The sequence below is a fragment of the Nansenia antarctica genome, assembly GCF_963989245.1.
Source record: "Nansenia antarctica genome assembly, chromosome: 10".
Classification (NCBI taxonomy): domain Eukaryota; kingdom Metazoa; phylum Chordata; class Actinopteri; order Argentiniformes; family Microstomatidae; genus Nansenia; species Nansenia antarctica.
Genome location: NC_137680.1, coordinates 8,615,720 through 8,639,979, shown reverse-complemented (window position 1 = coordinate 8,639,979; position 24,260 = coordinate 8,615,720). Strand labels below are relative to the sequence as shown.

Below are 24,260 nucleotides of genomic sequence, written 5' to 3'. Positions count from 1 at the left end.
TTCACCCAGGCGGCCCGGGTTCGACTCCCGGTATGGGAACTAAATCTTTAGGGGAAATTAGATGACAGCAGGCCTACAACAACGTTGTGTGGAACAGACCTAATCGAAAATTCTGTGGATTACTCACTTTATTTCTATAAACTATAGAAAGTTCGCTCTGCACGTAATGGTATAGTCTAGCAGTAGGAAATTCTGTAATGACATCCGATTTCAAATGTCATGTTTGTGTGTACATTTTTGGTGATTAATTGATTAATAGAATATTGATGTAAAATGACTTGTATAAAGTTGATTAATTAAGTATCTGACGGACCAGGGAAGGCCAGTCAGTCCAAATACTGTCCGTGTTCGAACGCTCTTGCTGTGCTGAGTCGCGCCTACGCCGGACATTCTACTGCTGTGTGTTTACTACCACAGATTAATGTGTATCTTAAATTGGCAGAAGAGAAGACAAGTAATCTTCTTGCACTTGAATAGTATTAAGGTTGATGCAGCCTCACTAGTCAGCTATTTATTTACAGTAGAGAAACTGTACTGGGGGGTAGTGGAAAGAGGTACATATTTTCTATGTATTGAATTCTGTAACTTGAGTGAAACATGTTATATTCAATGACATATTGTCTGTTTGTATTTTCTTTTCTTTCATATAACCATGATTCAATTTCAATTACCGGTAGTTAACCCCAAAATAATGTTTTCCATAGAATATATTGGATCACAGAATAAGCATGATGATGTTATAGATTAGAATATGTAATTAATGTACTGTATATAATTTCATTTGATCAAATAAACCCTTTCTCTCAAACGGATGAAAAGGTTTGCGAATGCAGAAGGAGACCACTGTAGTTCAAACAGTCATGTTTATTAGCCCAGTGCATTTCCGGTAGAAAACACAACAACAGCACATTACAGAGTGAGATTAGTGTGATATGATGAAACAGTCGCCAAACAACATGAACGGTTCTCAGGATAAATTACAAGCTCTAATAGGCCACATATGCTGATGATGTGCGTCACATACAGAACAGTCACCTGTACAAATTGTTAATTTGGTGTAAACAGCTTAATAGTATTAAGATATTGTAAAGATATTATCTTTACAGAGTGAAAGTGCTTTTAACAGACATTACACACAACTGACTCATCTATGAAAGTGCTTCTACCGTCATGTGGACAGTTGTGTGTGTGTGTGTGTGTGCGGGGGTTCTTAAACATTTACAGATATTAAAGGAAAAAAACCTGCTGAGACTCTACTCAACCTGCTGATATCAGGTTTCTGTAGTGCATGTATAAACCCAATAGGGCTCATATATTGTGTGTGTGTGAGTCAGAGAAAATGTAAACATGTGCTGAAAACTAACCCTCTCCAAATAACATTCAATCCAAGTATAGTATGACGCTAAAGCCCAAACACCTGAAAACAGGAAGTCTATACTCCCAACACAGGAAATGTGCAGACACGGAAACAGAACTCCAAACCACGACAGCATCACAAAGTATTACACAACATGTAGTCATAGAGATAATAAACAAAAGTAATCATAAAAATCGGATAAAAATCTAAGAACAAACAAACAAAACAATGCAGTTTAACGGTTGTAAGACATCTTGGTTCTGGAAAGCAATAGGCTGTGCAGGCATTTATTATAGCATAGAATGAACTAATCCGGTTCCACCACTACGAAAAGACATTAGCGAGTAAGAATATGATTATCAACTATATCAGTGCTACAAAGAAAGCCTGCACACCCTAGAGCTCACCAGCACCATTGTGTTGAATAAGTGTTACTACATTCAACCTTATAGCATAAATGCACCTTCTGTAAATGCCAAAACAAATTCCTATATGTGTCAAGCATAATGGCAATAAACGTTATCTGAATCTGAATCTGAAAACCTAGCAATGTGCAGCCCAGTTTGACCTGTAACCTCCTAGAGAGGGGGTGTGGGGGGGTGCTTAAACACCTCATTCAGTCTTTGGACACATGGGATCTGCAGATAGGTATTCAGGGAACTTGCACATATAAATAGCATGGATAAAACAGATATAGTCTGTTAGTCTGATAGTACTGTACCATGCGATATGGTGGTACGAAATTGCCATTGTTTTGCTTTAAAAGCGTTGAGAGAGGCACCGAATTCTGAGAGATGATTTGATCTCATCAAATCATCAAACCCTCTAAATTGTACACTCAATACAACTGTCCATCCTCATATCATGAAACATTGCCTTATATCTGAATGTTCGCTCCATCATTTGTAATTCTATGGTCTCGTATTGGGGCAAAGAGGGGGATCGGATCGCTCTTTGCTGGTTTGAGAAGCAGCTCTGGCAGGCAGAAGGCATCATGGGTAACCTCCCCTTATGCCCCTGCCTCTCTGAAAGGGAGACCCTATACAGTAGGGCAGCGCAGGGAGGAACACAGGGGAGGGGAGCACTTCTCCCAGGGGACCAGCCAATGGAAAGCCAGGAGACTGGCCACAGAGACACACCCCCTCTCACTCACACGTCCTCTTCAGCATAGAGGGAGTGGAGTCCACGAAAGACCTGAGAGGAAGAGAGATAGGTGAGGAATGAGGATATGAGAATAGAATGAAAAGTGAGAGAGAAAGAGAGGAGAGAGACAGTAGTAGTACCTGGCAGGTTGGGGAGGCCACGTAGACTGTACCGGTGTTGGTAGGGCAGAGCTGGGACTCATTAACATAGCACTGTAGATATTTGCTGCTACTACCAGGATACAAAGCAGGATAGGCCCGATGATTGCCCCCTCCAGACCCAGATAGTATGCTCCGCCAGCAACCGCTAGACCTGTCAGATATGGGTGCCCACCACTGGAAGAGGGGTGTATAAATACATAAACACATCAGCTCATACAACATACCCTGACACACACACACACACACACACACACACACACACACACACACACACACACGTACCCTGATATGTCTGAGTAGATAGCTGTGTCTACAAAGTAGGTTGGTAGCAGATGGCAGACCAGCAGCAGCAATGCTTTCACTCCCTCTCCCTGTGCCAACCACAGATCACACATTGCGGGCACCACTGCCCAGTAGGTGCCTAGGAATGGCACGGCACCCAGGATAGCAGCCAGCGCTACAGAGGGGAAGTCAGAGGGAGATGCAGAATGTGTTGGCACTGAGAGTCAAGGTAACAGCTTGGAAAATAGTGTTAAGACATAACAATCTCACGCACGCGCACACGCACACACACACACACACACACACACACACACACACACACACACACACACACACACACACACACACAAACCAGAGGGGATGAAGACGATGTTGATGCCGAAGATGGTGTGTGTGAGCCAGGTGTAGAGACCATAGAAACCTGCCATCTTCAGAGAGGCATCGAAAACTCCCCTAGGACAGAAACACACAGGTTACTATAAACTCATCGCAGAGTACTATATCACTATTAGCACTATTACATGATATCAATACAATATTAGAAATGTGTGTGTGTGTGTGTGTGTACCTGATGGCCTCCTCGACTGACTGGCCTATGATGTTAGAGGAGGGTCCAGGCTGGGACAGAGGAGTCAGGCTGAGGACCCATTTGACAGGTTGGTAGTACTCTCCAGTGGAGCTCAGCAGATAGAACAGGCAGGTCAGGAATATCATCTACACACATTCAGAACCCAGAAAACAACGGGATTGATTGAAAACTTTATTAGAAGATTTGCAGAAGTAGGTACATGAAAGTACATATTACATACAAGGTCAACTAACAGGATAAAAACCCAAGAAAGCCACTGGCTTATTTCAATTGGGGTCCTTGATTCTCAATTCATCGTTACATGTAAGACAGACAAAAAACTAGTACTATCTACAAGATAATACAGACAAATAACTAGTACTATCTACAAGATAAACATACATCCACAATGGGATTGAAAGATCATATCATGACCGGACTTCATTTTGAAGTACAATTGCTCATATGCTTGCTCAGAGACGGGGTTGATGTTAATAGTATAGTAGCAGGCTAGATGCAAGTTAATATTGTCTCTTAGGTGTGTGTGTGTGTATGTGTGTGTGTGTGTATAGGCCTGTGTATTTTTCTCACCAGGCTGAGGGCGAAGTTGAGTAGGGCCGAGCCACTGTGGAAGAGGACAGTGAGGAGGGTGGTCGTCGTAGAGATGAGCAGCCCAACATTACGACTCATCACAACCCAGAGAGACTCCACTATCTGTAACATAGAGAAATTATTGCATATACGCACACACACATACACGCACACACGCACGCACGCACACCGACACACACACACTCACAGAGAGCAAGGTCTCAATGTTCTCCTGTACACACGCACGCACGCACACCGACACACACACTCACAGAGAGCAAGGTCTCAATGTTCTCCTGTGCGAAGGAAGCAATGTCCTGCCAGTCAAGGATCTCCCCCATCCAGCTGGTCTGTCTCTGAACGGCCTTTTGACCACGGCGCCCAGATTGGGTCACATTCTGAAAAACATATAAAACACGTCAGTCTCTGAGAGTTCAGTTTCATGGAATGTGTGAGAGACTTAGTTTGTATGAGAGTAATTGTCTGGCTTTTGTCTTTTGCCAGGCTGCCAATGCAAATAGGAATGAGTTATTATTGGCCTGCCTGGTTAAATAAAGGTTAAATAAAAATAAAATATGTGACGCCACGCCTCCCACTCTGCCTGCATATTGGCTGTGGCTGGAGCCTGGGCAGAGTGGGTGGGTCGTTAGGTTGAGTGGTGTCCCCTGGGTTTGGGGAGCTGGGGATATATATATGAGAGGGGTGTCCTCAGCTCTCTCTCTCTCTTCCTTCCTTATGATTTGGGTTATGTTGGTAAGGTCTCTGGGTACCTGGTTTTTGGGGCCTTTCAGTTTTACACTACATACATCCATACACCTCTTACACATACAACAAACATTATACAACTAGGGATGCTCCGATTTATCGGCCACCGATTTAAATCGGCCGATTTCACTCCAAATGACTCGATCGGTGATCGGCAAAAATGGCCGATCGCAAAAAACGATTCCCCCCCCCCCCCCCGGGGAAGACAGATAACTGAACAGAAAACATAGGAGGACGTAACAGTATGTAAACCATGAAGGCCACGTTTATGATGTCTTTTATACAGCCATATCGACTGACTTGGGCTTCAGGCCCTAACTGGGTGATAGGCCAGACTTTTACTATGCCATAAAAATGGGTCTGCGTTTGCTTGGTGCCTAATGGATCAAAACTTTTGTCTAAAAAGCAAAAAATATGTAGGCTATCCAGTCAGTAGGCCTACAGTTATGTATTTAAAAAAAAATCGGTATCGGTATCGGTTGATCTTGAGGAAAAAAATCGGTGATCGGTATCGGCCCCAAAAATCCAGATCGGAGCATCCCTATATACAACCATTCACTCATTGCCTACACTACTGATTCTTATCCATAATCATATACATGTTATTTAGTTTATTTTGGTTTCTTTACTTAAATAAAACTTTAATTGTATCAACACATGTGTGGACTCCCTTATTTGTTACTACCTTCGGGTGTGTAACAAATAGGAAATTGTGTACAGCACATGTGTGAGAATGTGTAGAGGGTGAGTGTAGAGGGTGGGAGTATTTATTGTATTAGTCTGTAATATAATTGGATCCCCGCCACCCCCGGCACTGTGGTCTGATGGACCAGGCCCACTCCCCCGTGTTACCTTGACAAACCAGGAGTGGTACATTCTGTCCCAGAGTTCCAGAACCTGCTTCTCAATGACAGCTGTGTTGTTCACCTTATCCCCCAGCATCTTGTGGAGCTACACGAATACAGACACACACGCACAGACACACAGACACAGACTTTGAACTAACACACTGTTATTGCTTATTGTTTTCTGTATCTATTTTCTTTTAGAATGCTGGGTTTATTACAATTTCTACGTTCACTCAGAAAAGGCTGAAATGAATGAAAAAAAAGAGGTTCTGTAAAGTCTGTCTTTAATGTCTGTCTTTAAATTACTGTCTTAATGGTTGGCAATGGTCGGACCAAAAACATGCCCTTCTCCCCCTGTCTCTCTCACCTTGTGTGTTATCCATTCTCGACCATATTGATAGACGTTAGTGGCAGCTGAGTTCATCGCTTTCTGGACCACACGCGCCTCAGGAAGCCAACTGGAGGTTGGAGGGAGGGAGAGAAAGAGAAGAGAACATGGGAAGAAGATGTGAGAAATAGATGGTTAGAAACGGATAAACCTAAACCATTCTTTTTGTGTGTGAGCATTTTATTGCACGGTTTACACCCCTCTGTATCCTGTGTATGATTTGTGTGTATCGTCATACTTGGCCCACTCTGGGTGGTTGGACACAGTGTCGTTGATGAGGTTACTGGTGACCTCAATGATGTGGACGCTCTCGTGATGAACCTGAAGACAGAAAATTACAGGCTTTCTGTCATATCGATGTACAAGCTTAAAATAGCAAAGGATGGATTCGCAATGTGTCGTAGAACTACAGTGAATTGTACCACGGCACTACAGTGGGCACAGATGGACACAGTACCATAGCGGTGAGCAGTAGAGCCATGAGCAGAGTTCCGGTGACCAGGAGGAAGATGATAAAGATGCTGATGAGTTTATCCAGAGAACGCTCCAACCACACGATCATCTACAGAGAGAAAGTGTAGGTAGGGAGAGACAAAGAGGGGAGAGAGAGAGAGAGAGAAGGGGGTGGGGAGAAAGAGAGAGAGAGAGAGAGAGAGAGAGAGAGAGAGAGAGAGAGAGAGAGAGAGAGAGAGAGAGAGAGAAAGAAAGAGAGAGAAAACACAGGTGGGGGAGGTGACAGAGAGAAAGACAAGTCAGTAATTGTTAGAACACTTGATTGCCTAAGGACATGGACCTGTGGCTGGACACATGGAGAAACCTGTGTCCTTCCTTCCTGAGGAGAACCGGAGGCCGGAGCAGCCATTTTGTGGCCTGATCGAGAGACTACAACTGTCTTGGATCCTGAGAACAATTGAGGTTACTGTATCACACCTTCTGGAGTCACCGCCTCCGCACACACTCCACACGGACGAAGCGTGAGTGCATGCATGTTAAACCCCAGGGCTGTGTGTGTGTGTGAGACGTCACGTGAGTGATGTCTACAGTGAGTTCTTGTCACTTTCCGAGTGATATCTGATCACATATCTACAGTATAGTATAATCTGTTTTATCATACTGTATACGTATAAAACAAACAGTTATCTTGGGCTCCAGATCATACATTTGTCTATGGCAAGTCACTCGCAGCGAAGTTTCTGTAATACACCTGTCTGAGAGAGGACTTAAGAGAGGACAGTGATCTGTCTTATCTATTCTTCCATGATATCTCCATCTCACTATTTACCTCTCACCACCAGATGTTCAGTTCCCAGTACCCAGGTTTCTCTATGTCCCCAGCCTTATGTCATCTTATGACACTCTCCAGTGACATTAGGTATGTGTGTCTGTGTCGTTAGGTCACATAGGGAGAGTGTGTACACATGGCTGAGTGTTACCATCGGGTAACTGGGGCCGATGAAGAGGCTGTGTTAGTAGACGGTAGACGCCTCTATCTCTCTAACACACCAGCATGTAAGGCTATGTCCCAATGATCAGCAGCACTTGTTTACAACACACGATGGGTGACAGTAATAAGGTGGGGCACCTATGGGTATTGGGACACAGCCCTACAGAACACTATGCAAAAACAGAAAGAGAATGGGAGAGGTCTAGAATTCTACTAGGCTAGATTCTATAAAAGTAGAGCAAAGCCAAGCTGTGTAAACGACTGCAGCTGTCATAAATAGGCTAATCTCAAATATTGATATCCCCTTTTTCTAGAACGATATGGACCCAACCCATTCCGGTCCGGTCCGGTCCCTCCCCAGCTCCCAAACCCATGTGGATCCAGCCCATTCCCGGGGGTCTATCCCAGGTCCAGACCGGCACCCCCAGAGAGAACAGCAGCCAGTGTTTCCCCTACATTTTTATTCAGGGGGTCTGTATGTATATGCCCTTCAAGCAGCATCCAGCTGTATAGAGACAGTTATTACCATAAAGGACACGGGGGCTAGTGGACCAGCCCTCCTACAGTGCATAATAGTAGGGGAAACAAGGCCTTACCACCCCCCCACCCCCCCCGACACCCCCAACCCGCCCAGATCAGCCATCTCTCCATGCAGCTCACACACTCCCAAGCAAAATCACAGATGGGAAGCTACAGAAGGATGAGGAGCCAATGAGCTCATCCCACAGTATCTCCAGCACTACAGAAGCAGGAAGCAGGGAGGAAGTGAGTTCAGCGAGGGGCGGAGACAGAAGGAGACAGGATGGGAGGATGACAGTAGATGGGTACAGCGTCAGTCCAAGCTACTACTGGGTGCCAACACTGCTTCAGATCCACACGCTCTCTCTCTCGCTCTCTCTCTCTCTCTCGCTCTCTCTCGCTCTCTCTCTCGCTCTCTCTCTCTCTCTCGCTCTCTCTCTCTCTCGCTCTCTCTCTCGCTCTCTCTCGCTCTCTCTCTCCAGACACATACACTTTCATGGTCTCTGTCGCTCACTCTCTCTCAGCAAACCACTTCTCCAGATCATTACCTGCTTGTTAAGCCAATGCCAGAGCTTTGGGAGGAGACAAAGAGACATCGGGGATTATTATTGGACAGATCTGTGCAGCAATCATCACATGGTACCCAATGAACAAGAACACGGTCTTTGATTGGGTACAGGCAGTAAGAGGAAGGGGGGGCGGGGGTCTCACAAAGTGAAACAGGGCAGGCAGGTTCTGACAGGATGCAGGAAGTGAGTTCAGAATGGGTATAAAAAAAAAGGATGCAAATCTTTGTGATTGGATAACATACATCGTGTCAACATACATGTGCTTGTACCAGGTTACACACACAAAAACAGTGCAGAGAGAAAGGGATGCATTGTATTTCCTCTCATTCCATCAGGGGCAGATGTGTGAAGAGGACGGGGGGTGAGAGGAGTGGGTTTAACGTAAGTGACATCAGCATCAAAAATAGACACCTGTAAGAGAGATTATTCACATCACAGAGAGCACGTCAGCTCAATGACCATGACAAAGGACAATTATGTCAGCAGAACCATAAGTAGTCCTCAAGGAACAGGCCCAGTCAGACATGTTCTACAGATCTAGAGAGTCCAACGTCTCACACACCAACGCATTCACCCTCCCACGCATCCATCCACCCACCCACACATACACACACACACACACACACAAAGACCGAAAGCCAAGTCAGACTATTGAACATATACTTAAACACTTCACATCAAGAGACATATTTCTCACTCCTGCCTCCTTGAAGTAGAGCTTTTTCTCATCTTAAGCTCCAGCATACTATTTGCTGCAAGCGGCGCAGTTTCTTCTACCTATCTAACCCATGTAAAAACCTGGCTATCTGCCCAGGCTAAAGCACAATGCAGACATTAGCATCCTCCAATGGAGAGCAGATAGATGAGGTAGAGCTTCGTACATAGACAGTGCAGGGTGTGTGCACGATGAAAGGATGTGTGTGTGTGTGTGTGTGGGTCAGGCCAGGTGCGTTACCTTAGTGTCGACACGGAGCAGGAACTGAACGAGTCCTTTGATTGGTCCAGGCAGCAGAGCGTCCTGTCGCTCACGACCAAACTCCTCTAGTACCGCCCACCAAGACATCAGCGTCCGTTCGGCGAATCCCTTCACCCCGAAATGCACCACCAGCTTCTTCAGCAACCAGACTACAACAACCACACACACACCAGACATCATTACTTTTTAAGTTAATTAAATGTTATGTTATGTGCATTTGAGTGTCTATTTGTAAGCATGTGTTGGAGTTTTGTGTGTGTGTGCGTGTGTGTGTGTATGTGTGTGTGTGTGTGTGTACTACCGGCCACAGGGATGGGTAGGAGCTGTAGGATCCACAGGTTGAGCCACACTTGTACCAGTACTATAGCCCAGAGCAGCAGGACAAAGTAGATATCACTAGCTCTGTGGGAGCTCTTCTGTTTGGAGAAAAGACCCCCCAGCTCAGGACAAGACCGACGGCTAAACGGAGGGGAGGACGGGCGAGGGCCGGGGTCCACATTCTCTACAGGACAGGGGAGGGAGAGAGAGGGGGCGGGGAATAAATTGTTGTACCTCTCTCTGTCATAGATAATGTATAATATCTGTCTGTCATAGACCATGTACAGGTGCAACTAAAACATTTAGAATATCGTGCAAAAGTCCATTCATTTCAGTAATTCAACTTAAAGGGTTAAAGTTAAATATTATATAGGCTCATTGCATTGTACATATGCATGATTATACTTTTCAGAGGGCTGACATTTCTGTATTTAAAATCCTTTTCTTATTGATTTCATGTAATATTAAACATTTCTGAGATATTTAATTTGGGGTTTTCATAAGCTGTAAGCCATAATCATCAAATTTATAACAAATAAAGGCTTTAAATATCTCGCTTTGCATGTACTGAGTCTATATAATATCTAAGTTTAACCCTTTAAGTTGAATTACTGAAATAAATGAACCTTTGCACGATATTCTACTTTTTTGAGTTGTACCTGTATATTTGAGTTGTGAAGATGACAAGGAGAGAAAGAGAGAGAGATGGAGGAACAGGTGTCTCACTTGCAGGGGTTGCAGTGTTGCCCTTCTCAGGGCCCAGTCTCCTCAGGTTGCTACAGGAGATGGCCATGAAGATGGTGTTAGCAGCAAACGACAGCACCTGACCTGACAACTCACCTAGAGAGAAGGGGAGGGGGTAGGGTAGGGTGGGATGGGAGAGAGGGAGAGGGGAGGGGGTAGGATAGGGTGGGGTGGGAGAGAGGTGGTAAAAAGGATGCAGGGGTGGGTACAGAGAGAGAGAGAGAGGATCGCTATTGTTTGATTTGCACTTTGAAAACGATACAGAATATGGGGTAGGTGAGAATGTACATATTGTACAGATATTATGCATGTTGAGGCATATCAGGGTACATTTTGTGTTTGTGTGATCTCACCTTTGCCAGGGTCAGGTGGTTTCTCTTGGTAACCCACAATGAGGAGAGCGACCACAAGCACAAACACGGGAACTCTCCACGACCCCAACAGAGACACTACAATGACAGAAGGAAGGTTTAAGGAGGACTAACAGCTCCTTAACAGCTGTAAGAAAGCACACTACATGGTTGGTTATAGCACTGTTTAAGTGTGAAGTGAAAAGTAGCTTTTTCTAAAACAAAACGAGTCACATGGAATTATGACCTATACAAAATGGAGACTGTTGGCCCTTTTTTAATTATTATTATTTAACATTTTGAAACTAAATGAAACTACAATACAACTGCCAACTACTTTGGAGCAGTGTTACTAGTGCAGCAGTAACTTAACATATCAGGCCTGAAGGTTACCACCTCCTCTCAGCAGACCAGACACAGCTATAAATACTGAAGACTGCCTGATCATGAAATACCCCTTGGACATTTCCCTTGGACATTTCCCTTGAGTAAATGAGTGTGTATTACAAAGACCACATACAGAGAGTGGCCCCTGGACCCAAAGACAGGCCCTTATCATCCAGAAAACTAGTATTTCTTCACAGTTTAACCTTTTGTATACCATGTTCACATGCCCGTGTTAGCTAACATAAATGTCTTTAGTTAATGGACTTGGAGTGTACTAGGCAATTTTTATAACACAGCCAGGATGTAGAAATAATACCCATTTCCTGTTCCCCAGGTGGGAGGGCAGTATGGCCCACATAGGATTGTACCCCCCCAACCCCACCGTAAACTCCCCCCTCTCACCCAGGTAGAACAACAGGATGGTCCAGACAGGCACAGACACAGCCCTCAGGTAGCGCTCAGTACTAGGACTCCACTTACAGGCTACAGCCACCATATAGCCCACCACTACTGTACACACCTACAGTGGTACGGGAGAGAGAGAGAGAGAGAGAGAGAGAGAGAGAGAGAGAGAGAGAGAGAGAGAGAGAGAGAGAGAGAGAGAGAGAGAGAGAGAGAGAGAGAGAGAGAGAGAGAGGTAGAGAGAGAGAGGTAGAGAAGTGGTGAATGGGAAAGAAAAAGGCAATGTAGGAGGAAGAGAGAAAGAGGGGGTTAGAAGGCTGAGCACAGTCACACTATACAAAGTAGCTGATGATGAGCCTGCTAAATGTTATTTATACAGCCATGATAGCAGCCTCTTTCTGCAACAGCAAAGAGTTTGCAGAAACAGATCAACTCAAGAGACACTTAGTGGCATGGCTACACTGGTCTGGTTCACTTCACACAAACACTCCTTTCTATGTCATTTCAGTAATGGCTATTTTTAGCCCTGTGCTATCTAGTCAAACACGTCGAGAACTCAGTGTGACAGAACTGATCAGATTACTACTCAGAGCATGCCACTGTGGTGACACAGCCCACCTTCTGGTGAGAATAATGGCAGATTTGATAGATAGGCTAATACTGAAACCACTCAGTAGCAGTTGCATAAAGATCAGATTATTCACTTTTAAATCGGGATCATCACTGAAGGTGGACACATGGTTATGAAAGAAGGCCTGCTCTCTTCAATCCTTTTATAATAGCTGTTAGTTTCAGAATGACCTCAAGATTCTTTGGTAACACTTTACACATAGAGTTACACACAAGTTACCCCAAACCCTGTGTAGTGACATTGCATTGACATACAATGTAGTGACAAACTACGTTTATGGAAATGTGTAGCCTATATTTTGCAAATGACTATCAGACATGACCACTGACTGGGTAAGAAGTGCAGAAGTTTTTAATGTGTGTGGTAAACGAGACAAACACTCCCACACCATGTACTACTGTATGTTGATGACACAAAAGCCTGTGTTGTTGTGGCGGGGGGCGTGTTCCTGGGGGGCCACCAGAGAGAGTTATAATGAATGAATGAATGAATGAATGAATGGTCTTTATTGTCATTAACATAGTACAGGTACCATACAACGACATTTGGGAGGGGGGGCTCCCCTGGTGCTAGGAAAAAAATACCAAAAACAAGAAGGGAATCCACTATACTATACTATACAAATAAAACACTGTGCTGTACTCTATGCTATGCTATAAATATCCTAACATTTTCTATCTCTGAACTTTATGTACCCGAGGGTTGTCATATTGCACATAGTGTTATTGCACATTCATTTAAAGTGTCGCAGTTTGATAATAAGTCATACAGTATATACAGTATTTGCTGCCACTCACCCAAATGGCGTGGAAGCAATCCAGCACGCTCCCGATGACCCCGCAGGCGTGCCCCAATATCACCTGCATGCCGATGTCCGTCCAGAACAGGTAGAGATAGTAGACCAGGGGCGCCCCGACCACGATCCCCAGCAGCACCTTGAGCCTCTCCAGGACCAGCCCCCCCAGAGCCTCCAGCCCGTGGTTGGCACACCAGACGGGGATCAGCAGAGTGCCCAGGACTATCGGCGTACCGGTCTCCTGGAGGCCGCTGAGCCAGCGGCGACCCAGCCGGGCCAGGGAGTGCTTAAACGGGTGCAGGAAGGTCCCGCACAGCACCGCCCACAGCAGCGGCCGGAGGAAGGCCTCCAGGATGAAGTAAACTAGCACAGCAGTTCCGCAACAGATCGCCACGAAGATCATCGCCCCCGTGTTGTAGAAGGCCTGTTTGATGTTCTTGTCAAATCTGAGCGAGGAAGGGTGGGTTAGGAGCTGGCTCACCATGCCCACCGCCGGCTGGACACTCTCGGAGAAGGAGACGTAGTGAGGCCGGGTGACCTGAGGGCTCTCCGGGGGAGAGGGGGGACCCGCCTCCGGCCCCGAGTCCTCCGAGTCTGCCATCTTCACGGACTCTTCTGCCTGAGTCGATCTCCGTTCCCCTGGATCCCACCACGGTCCATGAGGGGCGGAAGAACAACACAGGACGTCATGTCGACGTGATTGTCGCACGGCACGATGGGTAGTGTAGTTTGTTAGTAACGTAACGTTCTCTCTTCTCAGCTCTCTTGTTTTTATTTGCCATACCCAACATTCTCGAATATCATTATCAACCCAAAGTAAATACATTTTATTGTGCTTCATTAATTGTTTCCAACCCGGAGCGACCCACACAGATGTTAATGTAATATAATCATGTAATATAATTGTTTCCATCATTGTATATTTTTCCCAGAGGGAGCCATAAAACCAGGTGCAGCGCAGCTGACAGGAATGTCATTATGATAAACTGTTAGTGTAACAGGTTATTATGGTCTGCATATGAATCTCACCAAAACACCCCTTGTTTCTTTGTTTTGTTTGCATCTCCGTACCATACCTGTCAACATTGGGATTTGAAAATAAGGGATATTTCCCCGAAAATAGAGGATATCCCCCGCACGCCCCCGCGCGTGCAACAAGAATTGGGTTAACTAGTTCCTATGATTAAGTAAGTGACTACAGGTGATCAGAATCAGATACCTGGTTGAAAGTAAAATACTTTGAACATCCCCAGTGAGCCAGTCCGGTAGGGGGTGGTAATGCGCCACACAGTCCAGTAGGTGGCGGTAATGCACCTTAAGCTGGTTGCCAACCGCCAATCAAATAAAAAGAAGAAGAAGAAGAAGATGATAAAGCGTCTATACGTCGCTGTCCTTTAACCCAGATAAATGCGGTCTGTGTCTAAACCTGTTTTAGTCTAGCAGCACGTCGAGTTTCCCAGCGAAAACATCCCATTTTCAGTGAAGCAAGTCGAAAACCCTGTCCTTTCACCACGAAGGTTTGTACACGTTCATTAACTGGGTATTTGAAGGGGTATTTGCGGGTGAGTACAAAAATACGTTGTTGTGAACAAACCATGCTGTCGAAGAACGTAAATGAAACTAGCTAAGCGGTTAGCAAGTGCTAACCTACGACACAAAGCTACGTTAAGTAACGTTATCTAGATGTTTAGATACGTTTTTAGAGTTTTAGATAACGTTACTTGATTGTTTGTTAAACACTGCAGAAAAGAACGTAATGTCATTGCTATGAGTTTAACCAGCTTTGGGTGAATTGGACGCTTAAGTTAGGGCTACTCGAGGAATCGCCATTCGCCATTGACCGCGTGGAGCTAGCTAACCTATCTACATATATATCTACGTATCTATCTATCTATCTACATATCTATCTATCTATCTATCTATCTATCTATCTATCTATCTATGTATCGTTACTGGCCATGGCCTTGGTTTTGTCTAAACTGCAGGCAAATAGTGCTGGCTAGCTGCTGCCGATTTGCAATGAACGCAAGTGAAAGTGCGCCTATTAGGTAGCCTAACATTTCGGATTTAAACCCAATGCTAATAGGTACCTAAACATTGAGGTAAACTTGAGCCATTTCTCCTTCTCTTTACTCTTGTCAGTGAAATGGCACCATTGTTTTCTACTGACTGAGAGCCACTGTTGCACTTGCAAATTGAGTGACAGGAGAGCAGATCAGACAGGCGATCTCATCCCAAACGAACTTTTTATTTGATGAAAGTGGGTGTTGATATGAGAATTTATTCATTTATTTATAAATAAATATATATTTGACAATGGTATGTGTAACATTTGTGGTTGTGAGATTCATTGTGGGCATTTAATTTCAGTGTTTCTTTTATTGATTTTAAGTTATTGATTTTAAGGGTTATTGATAGGGGTGTAACGGATCACGGATAATCCACCCTCCACAGTTCGGAACGCATGTGTACCTGCGGAACAATAGCAAAAATGTAATCAAGTAATAACATTACTTAATATTAGTTAATGTCTCTTGTAGAGTTGCCATGAAGCTGTGTGCATTGTGCAACCTGATACCCTGAAATCTGATACCCTGAGCCCTGCGAGAGAAAAAAAAAAAAAATCACCCTGGTGTGTTAACCGGGGAGCAAGAAAAAGGTAGCTCAACAACAACTTCTCCAAATGTCATTTAATTAAACAACCCATTCCTGCAGACTCAAACCGTGCTAAAGCCATTACAAATTCCATTGGGAAGTTTATCGCGACAGACATGAGGCCATACTCCGTTGTGGAGAACAGAGGGTTTCAAATATGGTCAACGTGCTTGAGCCACGCCTGGCTGTGCCTGCTACTTCAGTTCCTAGCGAGAGATTATTCTCCACAGTAGGAGACATAGTGACTGCAAATAGATCTACCCTCTCCCCAGACAATGTGGACATCATCTTTTTGAAAATGAATATGAAGTTATAAACTTGAGGCTGCTTTGCTTTATTTACTTTTTTATTTTTTATACCATGTTTAAAGGATTTCACTTTATTATTTAGGTAAAGTTAGGTTTCACTTGGCAACCAGATTGCAGCAGTGATGTTCAAGGAAAAAGTAGTTTTTATAAAAAGATAAAATGTTTTGTGTTGATCCGAAAATGATCCGATCCGTGAGTTTGGTGATCCGTTACACCCCTAGTTATTGATTTAACTGGAATTTTTCTGTATGAATTTATGACCTGACTCATCCTTTGTAAATAGTCTCCATTTTAATCATCAACATCAAACTGCAATACTGCTCATTTGCAGTTCTAATGGTGCTGTGTATTGTGTAATTAGAGAACTTACGAACTTCTGGTTTCTTTTCCAGTTTCTCAGCTGGTGGCTGAGACCAGTACTTCACACTACAAATAAACATGGCTTCCAACTACACAAATCACTGGAAACAAAAAAGGGCTAGATTGGATGCTGCCGTACCATCAAGCAGTGATGAAGAGCCATCTGAAGAGAATGTGCCACAGCAGGAGGAGGGGACACACACACGTGAGGAGGGGGACATGCAAGAGGACGTGTCTAACTTGACTCAGCAAAGCTCTAACTATGAGAGTAATGACGAAACAGAGGAGCATGAGGACTTTGGGGGAAATCCAGACTCCAGTGGCTCAGATGGAGAGCTCTTAGAATTAGACTCTGCACCAGAGGATGAAGTTGCTGCACCGGAAGATGAGACTGCTGCACCAGAGGCTGAAGAGTCCAATTTAAGACGGGACCTTGCAGCTTGGGCCACCGGCACACAGCAAACACAGAGGAGTTTGAATGAGCTGCTCCGCGTCCTCAATATACATGGCCTGAATCTGCCTAGAGATGCTCGTACACTGCTTGCAACTCCACGTTATATTGAGAGCCAATGTAAGTGTGGGGGAACATATATGTATTTTGGGCTTGAAAGTGGCATCATCAGGCATCTAACGCAGTGCACTAACCCTGTACCCAACATTTAAATACGCATATCGACTTTTTTCCGATTTCAATGTATGACATTTGAATGCTTACAATCTGTCTTTTCAGAATATGTAAAAAAGAGAACAATGACCTCGGCTACTGGTTATTCAGAACACCAGCTGGTGTCACAAATGCTATTGCCCCCACAATTGACCAGGCTCTCTGAGCTACAGTCTGCATTCATTGTCTTATAAAAAGCATTTAAAATTGGTACTTAATGCTGGAAAAACCAAGGATGTGTTATGTATAGGGCTGTCAATGTTAACACGCTAACGCTCACGCTTAATCTGGAAACCTTAATGCGCAAAACATTCTTAGACCAGAGGGGTAGAGAATCATGCCGCAGGCCAGACAATATGAAAGACGTTTTACAATAACAATTCGTAGTAGTGCATGTTCTTTGTTAGGTGTTTGGGAATCTGAATATTTGTGAAATTAACTCTCCACTATGTGTGCCTCTTCCTTTGTTTACATTACACAGATCCATCTCACAGCCCAGCTACCATGTCTGAAGCCAAGTCCACAGAGTACCTGGGTTCACAGCAGGGTCCAGACATGGTGGCAGTGAAGCTGGAGAAATGCAGTCAAACACTGGATTTTAATGTGGTAGTGAAAGAGGAAGAAGAAGAAATGATGGTGAAAGAAGGTGAGGAAAACACTCTGATGGTGAAAGAAGAAATGGAAGAAGAGGAAGTGGAGAAGAAAGATGTGATGATGAAAGAAGAGGAGGGAGGAGAGAATTTACCGGAGACAGACAGTGAGTTGGATAGTAAGTTCATGAACTTGACTACTATTATAATGTATTTATTGTATATTGCTCTATGGTGTTAATTGTGTATTCGGGGTGGGTCATTATTCATTATTACCATTACCTACTTATTCAGAGGTTATCTGGACCAGGCTTAATTTAGCTGTATTGAATATTATTTAACAGACGGAACGCAGTGTGTAACTGATGGGGTTAAATCAGGTTTTTTAGACATAACAAAGGATGGATCAAGGATCGATTCTTGGTCAAGTCTTTTTTACTATTTACATTAAGAATATTGTAAATAAATAATTAAGTAATTATGAGGTATCCTGCGTTTACAGTTGAAGTTGGAGGTTAACATACCTAACCAAATACAGTTTTTACAATTCCTGACAATTTCTGACATTTAATCCTAGTGTCGCTCAGGCAATTTATGGTGTTGATAGAGGACATCTTTGGTGATTGTTTCTCTTCATATATTGTGGTTTTAAGTGATGTATTGATGTCTGTATTCAACTGTATTTATTATGTGTTGTTTTGTAATAGTATAGATACTGTGGACAGGGGGCAACTGCAAAAGAGGCCTTGTTCTCAGTGTGTTTTCCCCTGTTTGAATGAAGGTTGAATGAAATGTTTCTAATCCTGTATATGTTCCTACTCTTACAGGAGAGAGTTCCAACCCAGGCTCAGACAGTGAGTCCAGCTCCACCATGTCAGGAAACCACAAACAACCACAGGCTCACAGAGGAGAACATACATACCCTGACCGTCAGTGTGGGAAGAGTTTAGCTTCACCTAACACCCTAAAGAAACATCAGAGGAAACACACAGGAGAGAAGTCACACAGCTCTAGGACTCCTAGAGGTTCGTGTTCAAATCACGTTGTCACACCATGTCCTACATGTTGTTGTTGTTGTTGTTGTTGTTGTTGTTGTTTTGACACAGATGAAGTCAAAAGCAACCCATTGAAGTTGAATACAAATGATTCTATGTTTCAGGCTTGACCCATAGAAGGCTGAGTCAAAAATCAAGGTCCAGGGCCCTCATTTACTCTCCACCAGCACAGACCAGGGCCCCATTCCACTAAAGGTGGATCAGTATAGCGGCGATATAAATAAATGCGGCGCTCAGGCAACTCGAGATTGGAATTCAAGCCTCAGGTGATTCCTCGAACGAGGATCAGCCTTGTGTCATCAGTGTTCACAGAAGACAGGCTTACAAATCTTCGATATGGGCGCGTGCACGCAGACATAAAAAGCCCTGAAGTGTCGATCTGTCGAAATGAGGATACTCCACTCTGCAGGGGTACTACATTTGCGCAGCATTCCGAATTATTGATTTTTATGAAGACGGAAAAATAAGATGTAAAATAGTGCAATACTGCCGCAATTAACAAGGCGAGGGAAATGGTTTGGCAAGAAATTGCTGACCGATTAAATGCGTAGGTCATACTAGCCCCAGTTATTGTTATATGTTCATATTTTAATAAATGAATATTACTACTGTGGTGATATCCGCAGCAGGCTACAAACCGTCATATCGCCACAATGGCCTAGTGGTATCGACCGCTGCCACAGGATTTATTCGTCATTTTATATCGGTGGTTCAAATCCCTCTTTAGACACACTTTTTACTGCATTTCGTTGTCTGAATCTAATCTAAAATCTCATCTAAAAAAGTATGTAGGGGCGGGCAATGGAGTAGAACGTGTTTCGCTTGAGCTCCCGTCGGACTTTTGTTTTATTTAATTTAATAAGCTTTCTACATTACGAAATACTGGGAAACCTGTCTCTAACATATTCCTAAAATCAAAAGTCTGTGTATTTAGGGGTCAATGGCTGCAAATCTGCGCAAATATAAGTACACTCCGTCCACTACTAGGCCAAAAGCCACCGCGACGCCGAGTCCCACAGCTACCCCGGCTCAGACGGTTCCGCCCCGGACAGACAGCCCAGTGATGGACGCTGTAGCGCTGAAAACAGAGATCCTTCTCTCGCTGAAATCCGACATTGCCGAGGTGATAAAGACAGAGATTAAAAATGCACTAGCCGAAGATTTCAACTATATTAAAAGTGAACTTCAAAAAGTAAGATCGGAAATCGTTAACAATACGGCGGCGGTTAAGTCTGAGATTGACCAAATAAAGGCTACAATCACGGAGGTGGAGGGCGGCCTGTCAACGTGGTCGGACGAGGTGGTGGACCTGCGGACTACGGTGACGGGCTTGAAAGCAGAGGTAACCGGGCTCAGAGAGAGATGCGACGACATGGAGGGAAGAATGAGGAGATGCAACATCAGAATACTAGGGGTGGCCGAGACGAATGGATCATGCTCTACTGCATCGGTCTCGAAACTACTGAAGGAAGCACTACAATTGGATAGAGATGTGCTTGTGGATCGTTCACACAGAACCCTGGCTCCGAGGGGACCGGATGGGAAACCACGCGCCATCATTGCTAAACTCCATTACTACCAGGACTGCGTCGAGGTGCTGAGCTGTGCACGCACTCGAGCCCCTCTCCGGGTCAACGGGCAGACCATCGCCATCTTTCCGGATTATGCTGCCAACGTCGCCAGGGCCAGGGCTGCGTTCACGGAGGTCAGGAAGCTGCTGCGCAACCGTCAGGGCATTCGGTATGGTATACTGTTTCCAGCCCGACTCCGCATCACACACAACGGAGAAGAAAAGGAATTCACAGATGCAGACAAAGCGATGGACTACGTTAAGAAGAACGTCATGCCGGCAACAGGTCCAGGGTAGGTCTCCCCCAGCCACAGACCAGTGGGTCTCAGTGGCATTACAAGACCAACTTTGACGGGACGATATCTGCTTAAATATATTACCATCGTCAATGCCACCCCTTTGTTGTTATTGTAGTTCTTCACAGCAGTTTATATGCAAGTGTTGAAGGAGACTGGACATATGTTAGTTCAATTTAAAACTTACCCCAAGGGGGAAATAATCTATCTGTTTATTCATAAGGGGCAGGGAAGTTAAAATTACCTGACCAGGAGACTGTTTTTATTTGTTTCTTAATTTCCACTGCGTTAATGCTTCTCTCCGATCCTTTTATTTATTTCTGCCTCTAGACATCATTATTATTACTCTTATTTCTTTATATGCACATATACAATGTAAAATATATTCGACAATGTCGAAATTAAGGTTAGGGGGTTTTCACCCTCCTTTTGTTTTACCTCAAGGTTCGACGGGAGCCTGAAATGTTAACAAACTACTCCTAGCTATTCTGTTTGGTACTATAACCAAGCAAAGGCGAACCCTCTTAAAGGTTGTTCGCACAGCTGCCTGTTCAGACTCGCAGCCTGGGACCATGTCCCAACAGTCTGTCCAGACACTCATGTCGGTTGAGTGTCCGGATTTTTCATTTTTATTTCTATGTTCAGATCCCACTGTTCCACAGGGATCATACCGGAAGAATAAGAGCAACGTGTATGTTTATGTATTTTGTTTTCTCTTGCATTATTTTGGTTTTTTCCCTTATATGTACTCCCCAACTCCCCCACACCTCCTACCCATACCCACCCCTCATATATCCACACACCCACACTCACACAATCACACACATAGACACTGTACTACATGCAGTTCACAATCTTCTCCTATTCATGTGCCTATCCTTGCCATCACCATGCCTACAGGTAAAATTAAGATCCTCCCTAATTCTTACTCTGAACCATGGGATCACTTAAGGTTATAAGCTATAACGTTAAAGGCCTCCACAATCCTATAAAACGAAAGAAAATCCTTAATCAGCTAAAAAGAGCCAACTGTCAGATAGCATTCCTACAGGAGACCCACCTGTCGGATATGGAACATGAGAAACTAAAGAAATCCTGGGCAGACAGCGTGTTCTACTCATCACATCAGTCAGGTAGAAAGAGAGGAGTGGCTATATTGATACATAGGCAGGTTAACTTTACACCAACAACGGTCCACAAGGACATTGAGGGAAGATTCATTTTAGTGAATGGATCTATAGATGGGATACATGTATCCCTCATGAACATATATGCTCCAAATGAGGATGAGCCTGGCTTCATTAGCACAGTCATTAACACAGCAATACAACACAGCTCCGGTATCCTACTGTTGGGAGGAGACTTCAACTGTGTTATGTCCCAGCTAATGGATAGACAACCTACCTCCAAAACTCCCACTTCTAGAATGAGCAGAATGCTTAAACACTTGTCGATAGAATCAGGCCTAGTGGACGTCTGGAGAAGCAGATTCCCTAAAGGAAGAGATTTTACTTTCTACTCGCACAGACATTCATCTTATTCGAGAATTGATTATTTCTTTACACCCAAAGCAGAACTACACAGGATAGAAGACATAAAGATCTTACCAATTACTCTATCTGATCATGCACCTCTTGCATTATCATGGAACATAGGTCACAGGCCAAAAACCAAACAATGGAGATTAAATACATCACTTCTAAATGATGAGGAATTTATCACATTTGTAACAACTGAACTAAAGTATTACCTAGAAACTAACGACTCACCTGAAATATCACCTCTCATCCTATGGGACTGTGCTAAGGCATACATTAGAGGTCGCATTATCTCATACGCGAGCGCGAAAAAAAAGAATAGAGAAGCAAAACAAGGAGAATTAGAGGATAAAATAAGGCTGCTTGAACAACAGCATAAAAGAACACCAACCTCCAATCTACTTAATGCTCTCAAACAAGCACGCAGGGATCTAAATAGCCTAATCACTGAAAAGATTGAGGGCAATTTAAGGTTTACCAACCAAAAATATTATGAAAATGGAAACAGAGCAAGTAGATTATTAGCACTAAGACTAAAAAAACAACAATCATCGAATATAGTACAGAAATTAAAAACTCATAACTCGACTCTCACAAAACCTGATGAAATCTCAAGGTCTTTTGCAGAATTTTATAAATCTCTTTACAAAAATACGGACACCTGCACAGATGATAATGAATTGACAGCATTTCTGAAAGACATCAAACTAAAAGAGCTATCTGAACCTATGGCAAAAGAACTAGATGAACCAATTGAAGAATGGGAAATACAAGAAGTGATCTCTACACTAAAAAACAATAAAAGTCCTGGACCGGATGGGTTTAGTAATGAATTCTATAAAACATTTAAAGAGACAGTATGTCCCTTATTGCTAAAAGCATACCACCATACATTGCAATCTGGAACCACGGCCCCCTCATGGAGGGACGCAACAATAGTAGTAATACATAAAGAGGGCAAGGACCCCACCCAATGCCAATCATACAGACCCATCTCACTTTTATGCACCGACCTACGTATATTAACAGCCATCCTAGCAAGACGCGTCAATAAAATTATCACACAAGTTATCCACCCCGATCAGACCGGGTTTATAAAGGGAAGATACTACGGGGACAACATAAGAAGATTACTAAATATTATGACTCACCCTAAAGTTAAGGAGGAAGAAGCAATGATATTATCCCTCGATGCCCAGAAGGCATTCGATCGAGTATCTTGGCAATACCTATTTCAAACTCTAAAACGACTCAAATTTGGCCCCAATTTTATAAAATGGATTCAAACACTATATTCAAATCCACAAGCTGCTGTAAAAGTGAATGGATTTCTGTCGGACCGATTTACTCTAGAACGGGGTTGCAGGCAGGGGTGCTCTTTGTCGCCCCTGCTGTTTGATATCAGTATTGAACCACTGGCACAGCTCATTAGAGACGACGACAACATAAAGGGACTGACAATAAATGAGGAACAACATAAATTATCATTGTATGCAGATGACGTGCTTCTTTATCTAACTGAACCTGCAACAACAATCCCACGCCTAAAAGATCTTATTTCCAACTATGGATACTTCTCGGGTTATAAAGTGAATGTTGATAAAACAATGGCTATGGACATAGGAGGTAGAATTCCACAAACTATCAAAATCCAGAGTGAGTTTAAATGGCCCAAGGATGGTATTAAATATCTTGGCATTCAAATCCCCTCATTGTTAGAAAACCTAAGTGATGCAAATTACAAAAGCATAATCCAAAATATCAGTAAAGATCTAGACCGCTGGTCAACACTTCCCCTGTCTCTATTGGGCCGTATTGAGAGTGTACGCATGAATGTGCTGCCTAGGCTTCTATACCTGTTCCAGATGCTACCCATCGATATCCCCAAATCCACATTTGATAAGTGGGATAGACTCATCTCCAAATTCATATGGCAAGGAAGGCGCCCAAGAATCAGACTTAAAACACTACAACTATCTAAACCA

At 43.7% G+C, this 24,260-nt stretch overlaps 1 protein-coding gene across 2 annotated transcripts; it reads right to left on the bottom strand.

Moving 5' to 3' along the window:
* Positions 1-906: 906 nt before the first annotated feature.
* Positions 907-13,840, bottom strand: tmem245 (transmembrane protein 245; the record flags this gene model as incomplete). Of its 2 annotated transcripts, XR_013937686.1 has the most annotated exons (18): positions 907-1,802; positions 1,901-2,551; positions 2,641-2,835; positions 2,944-3,118; positions 3,296-3,396; positions 3,512-3,657; positions 4,103-4,225; positions 4,375-4,500; positions 5,720-5,818; positions 6,083-6,173; positions 6,342-6,424; positions 6,561-6,665; positions 9,591-9,760; positions 9,913-10,113; positions 10,656-10,769; positions 11,027-11,122; positions 11,813-11,930; positions 13,241-13,840. XR_013937686.1 is itself a non-coding variant. In XM_080540154.1 (17 exons), 17 exons carry the CDS (start codon positions 13,838-13,840, stop codon positions 2,503-2,505), a joined length of 2,592 nt encoding a protein of 863 aa, XP_080396280.1. In that variant the 3' UTR covers positions 907-2,502. The 2 variants fall into 2 exon arrangements, 1 of the variants encoding a protein (XP_080396280.1); XM_080540154.1 differs by having other exon boundaries at positions 907-2,551.
* Positions 13,841-24,260: the final 10,420 nt, after the last annotated feature.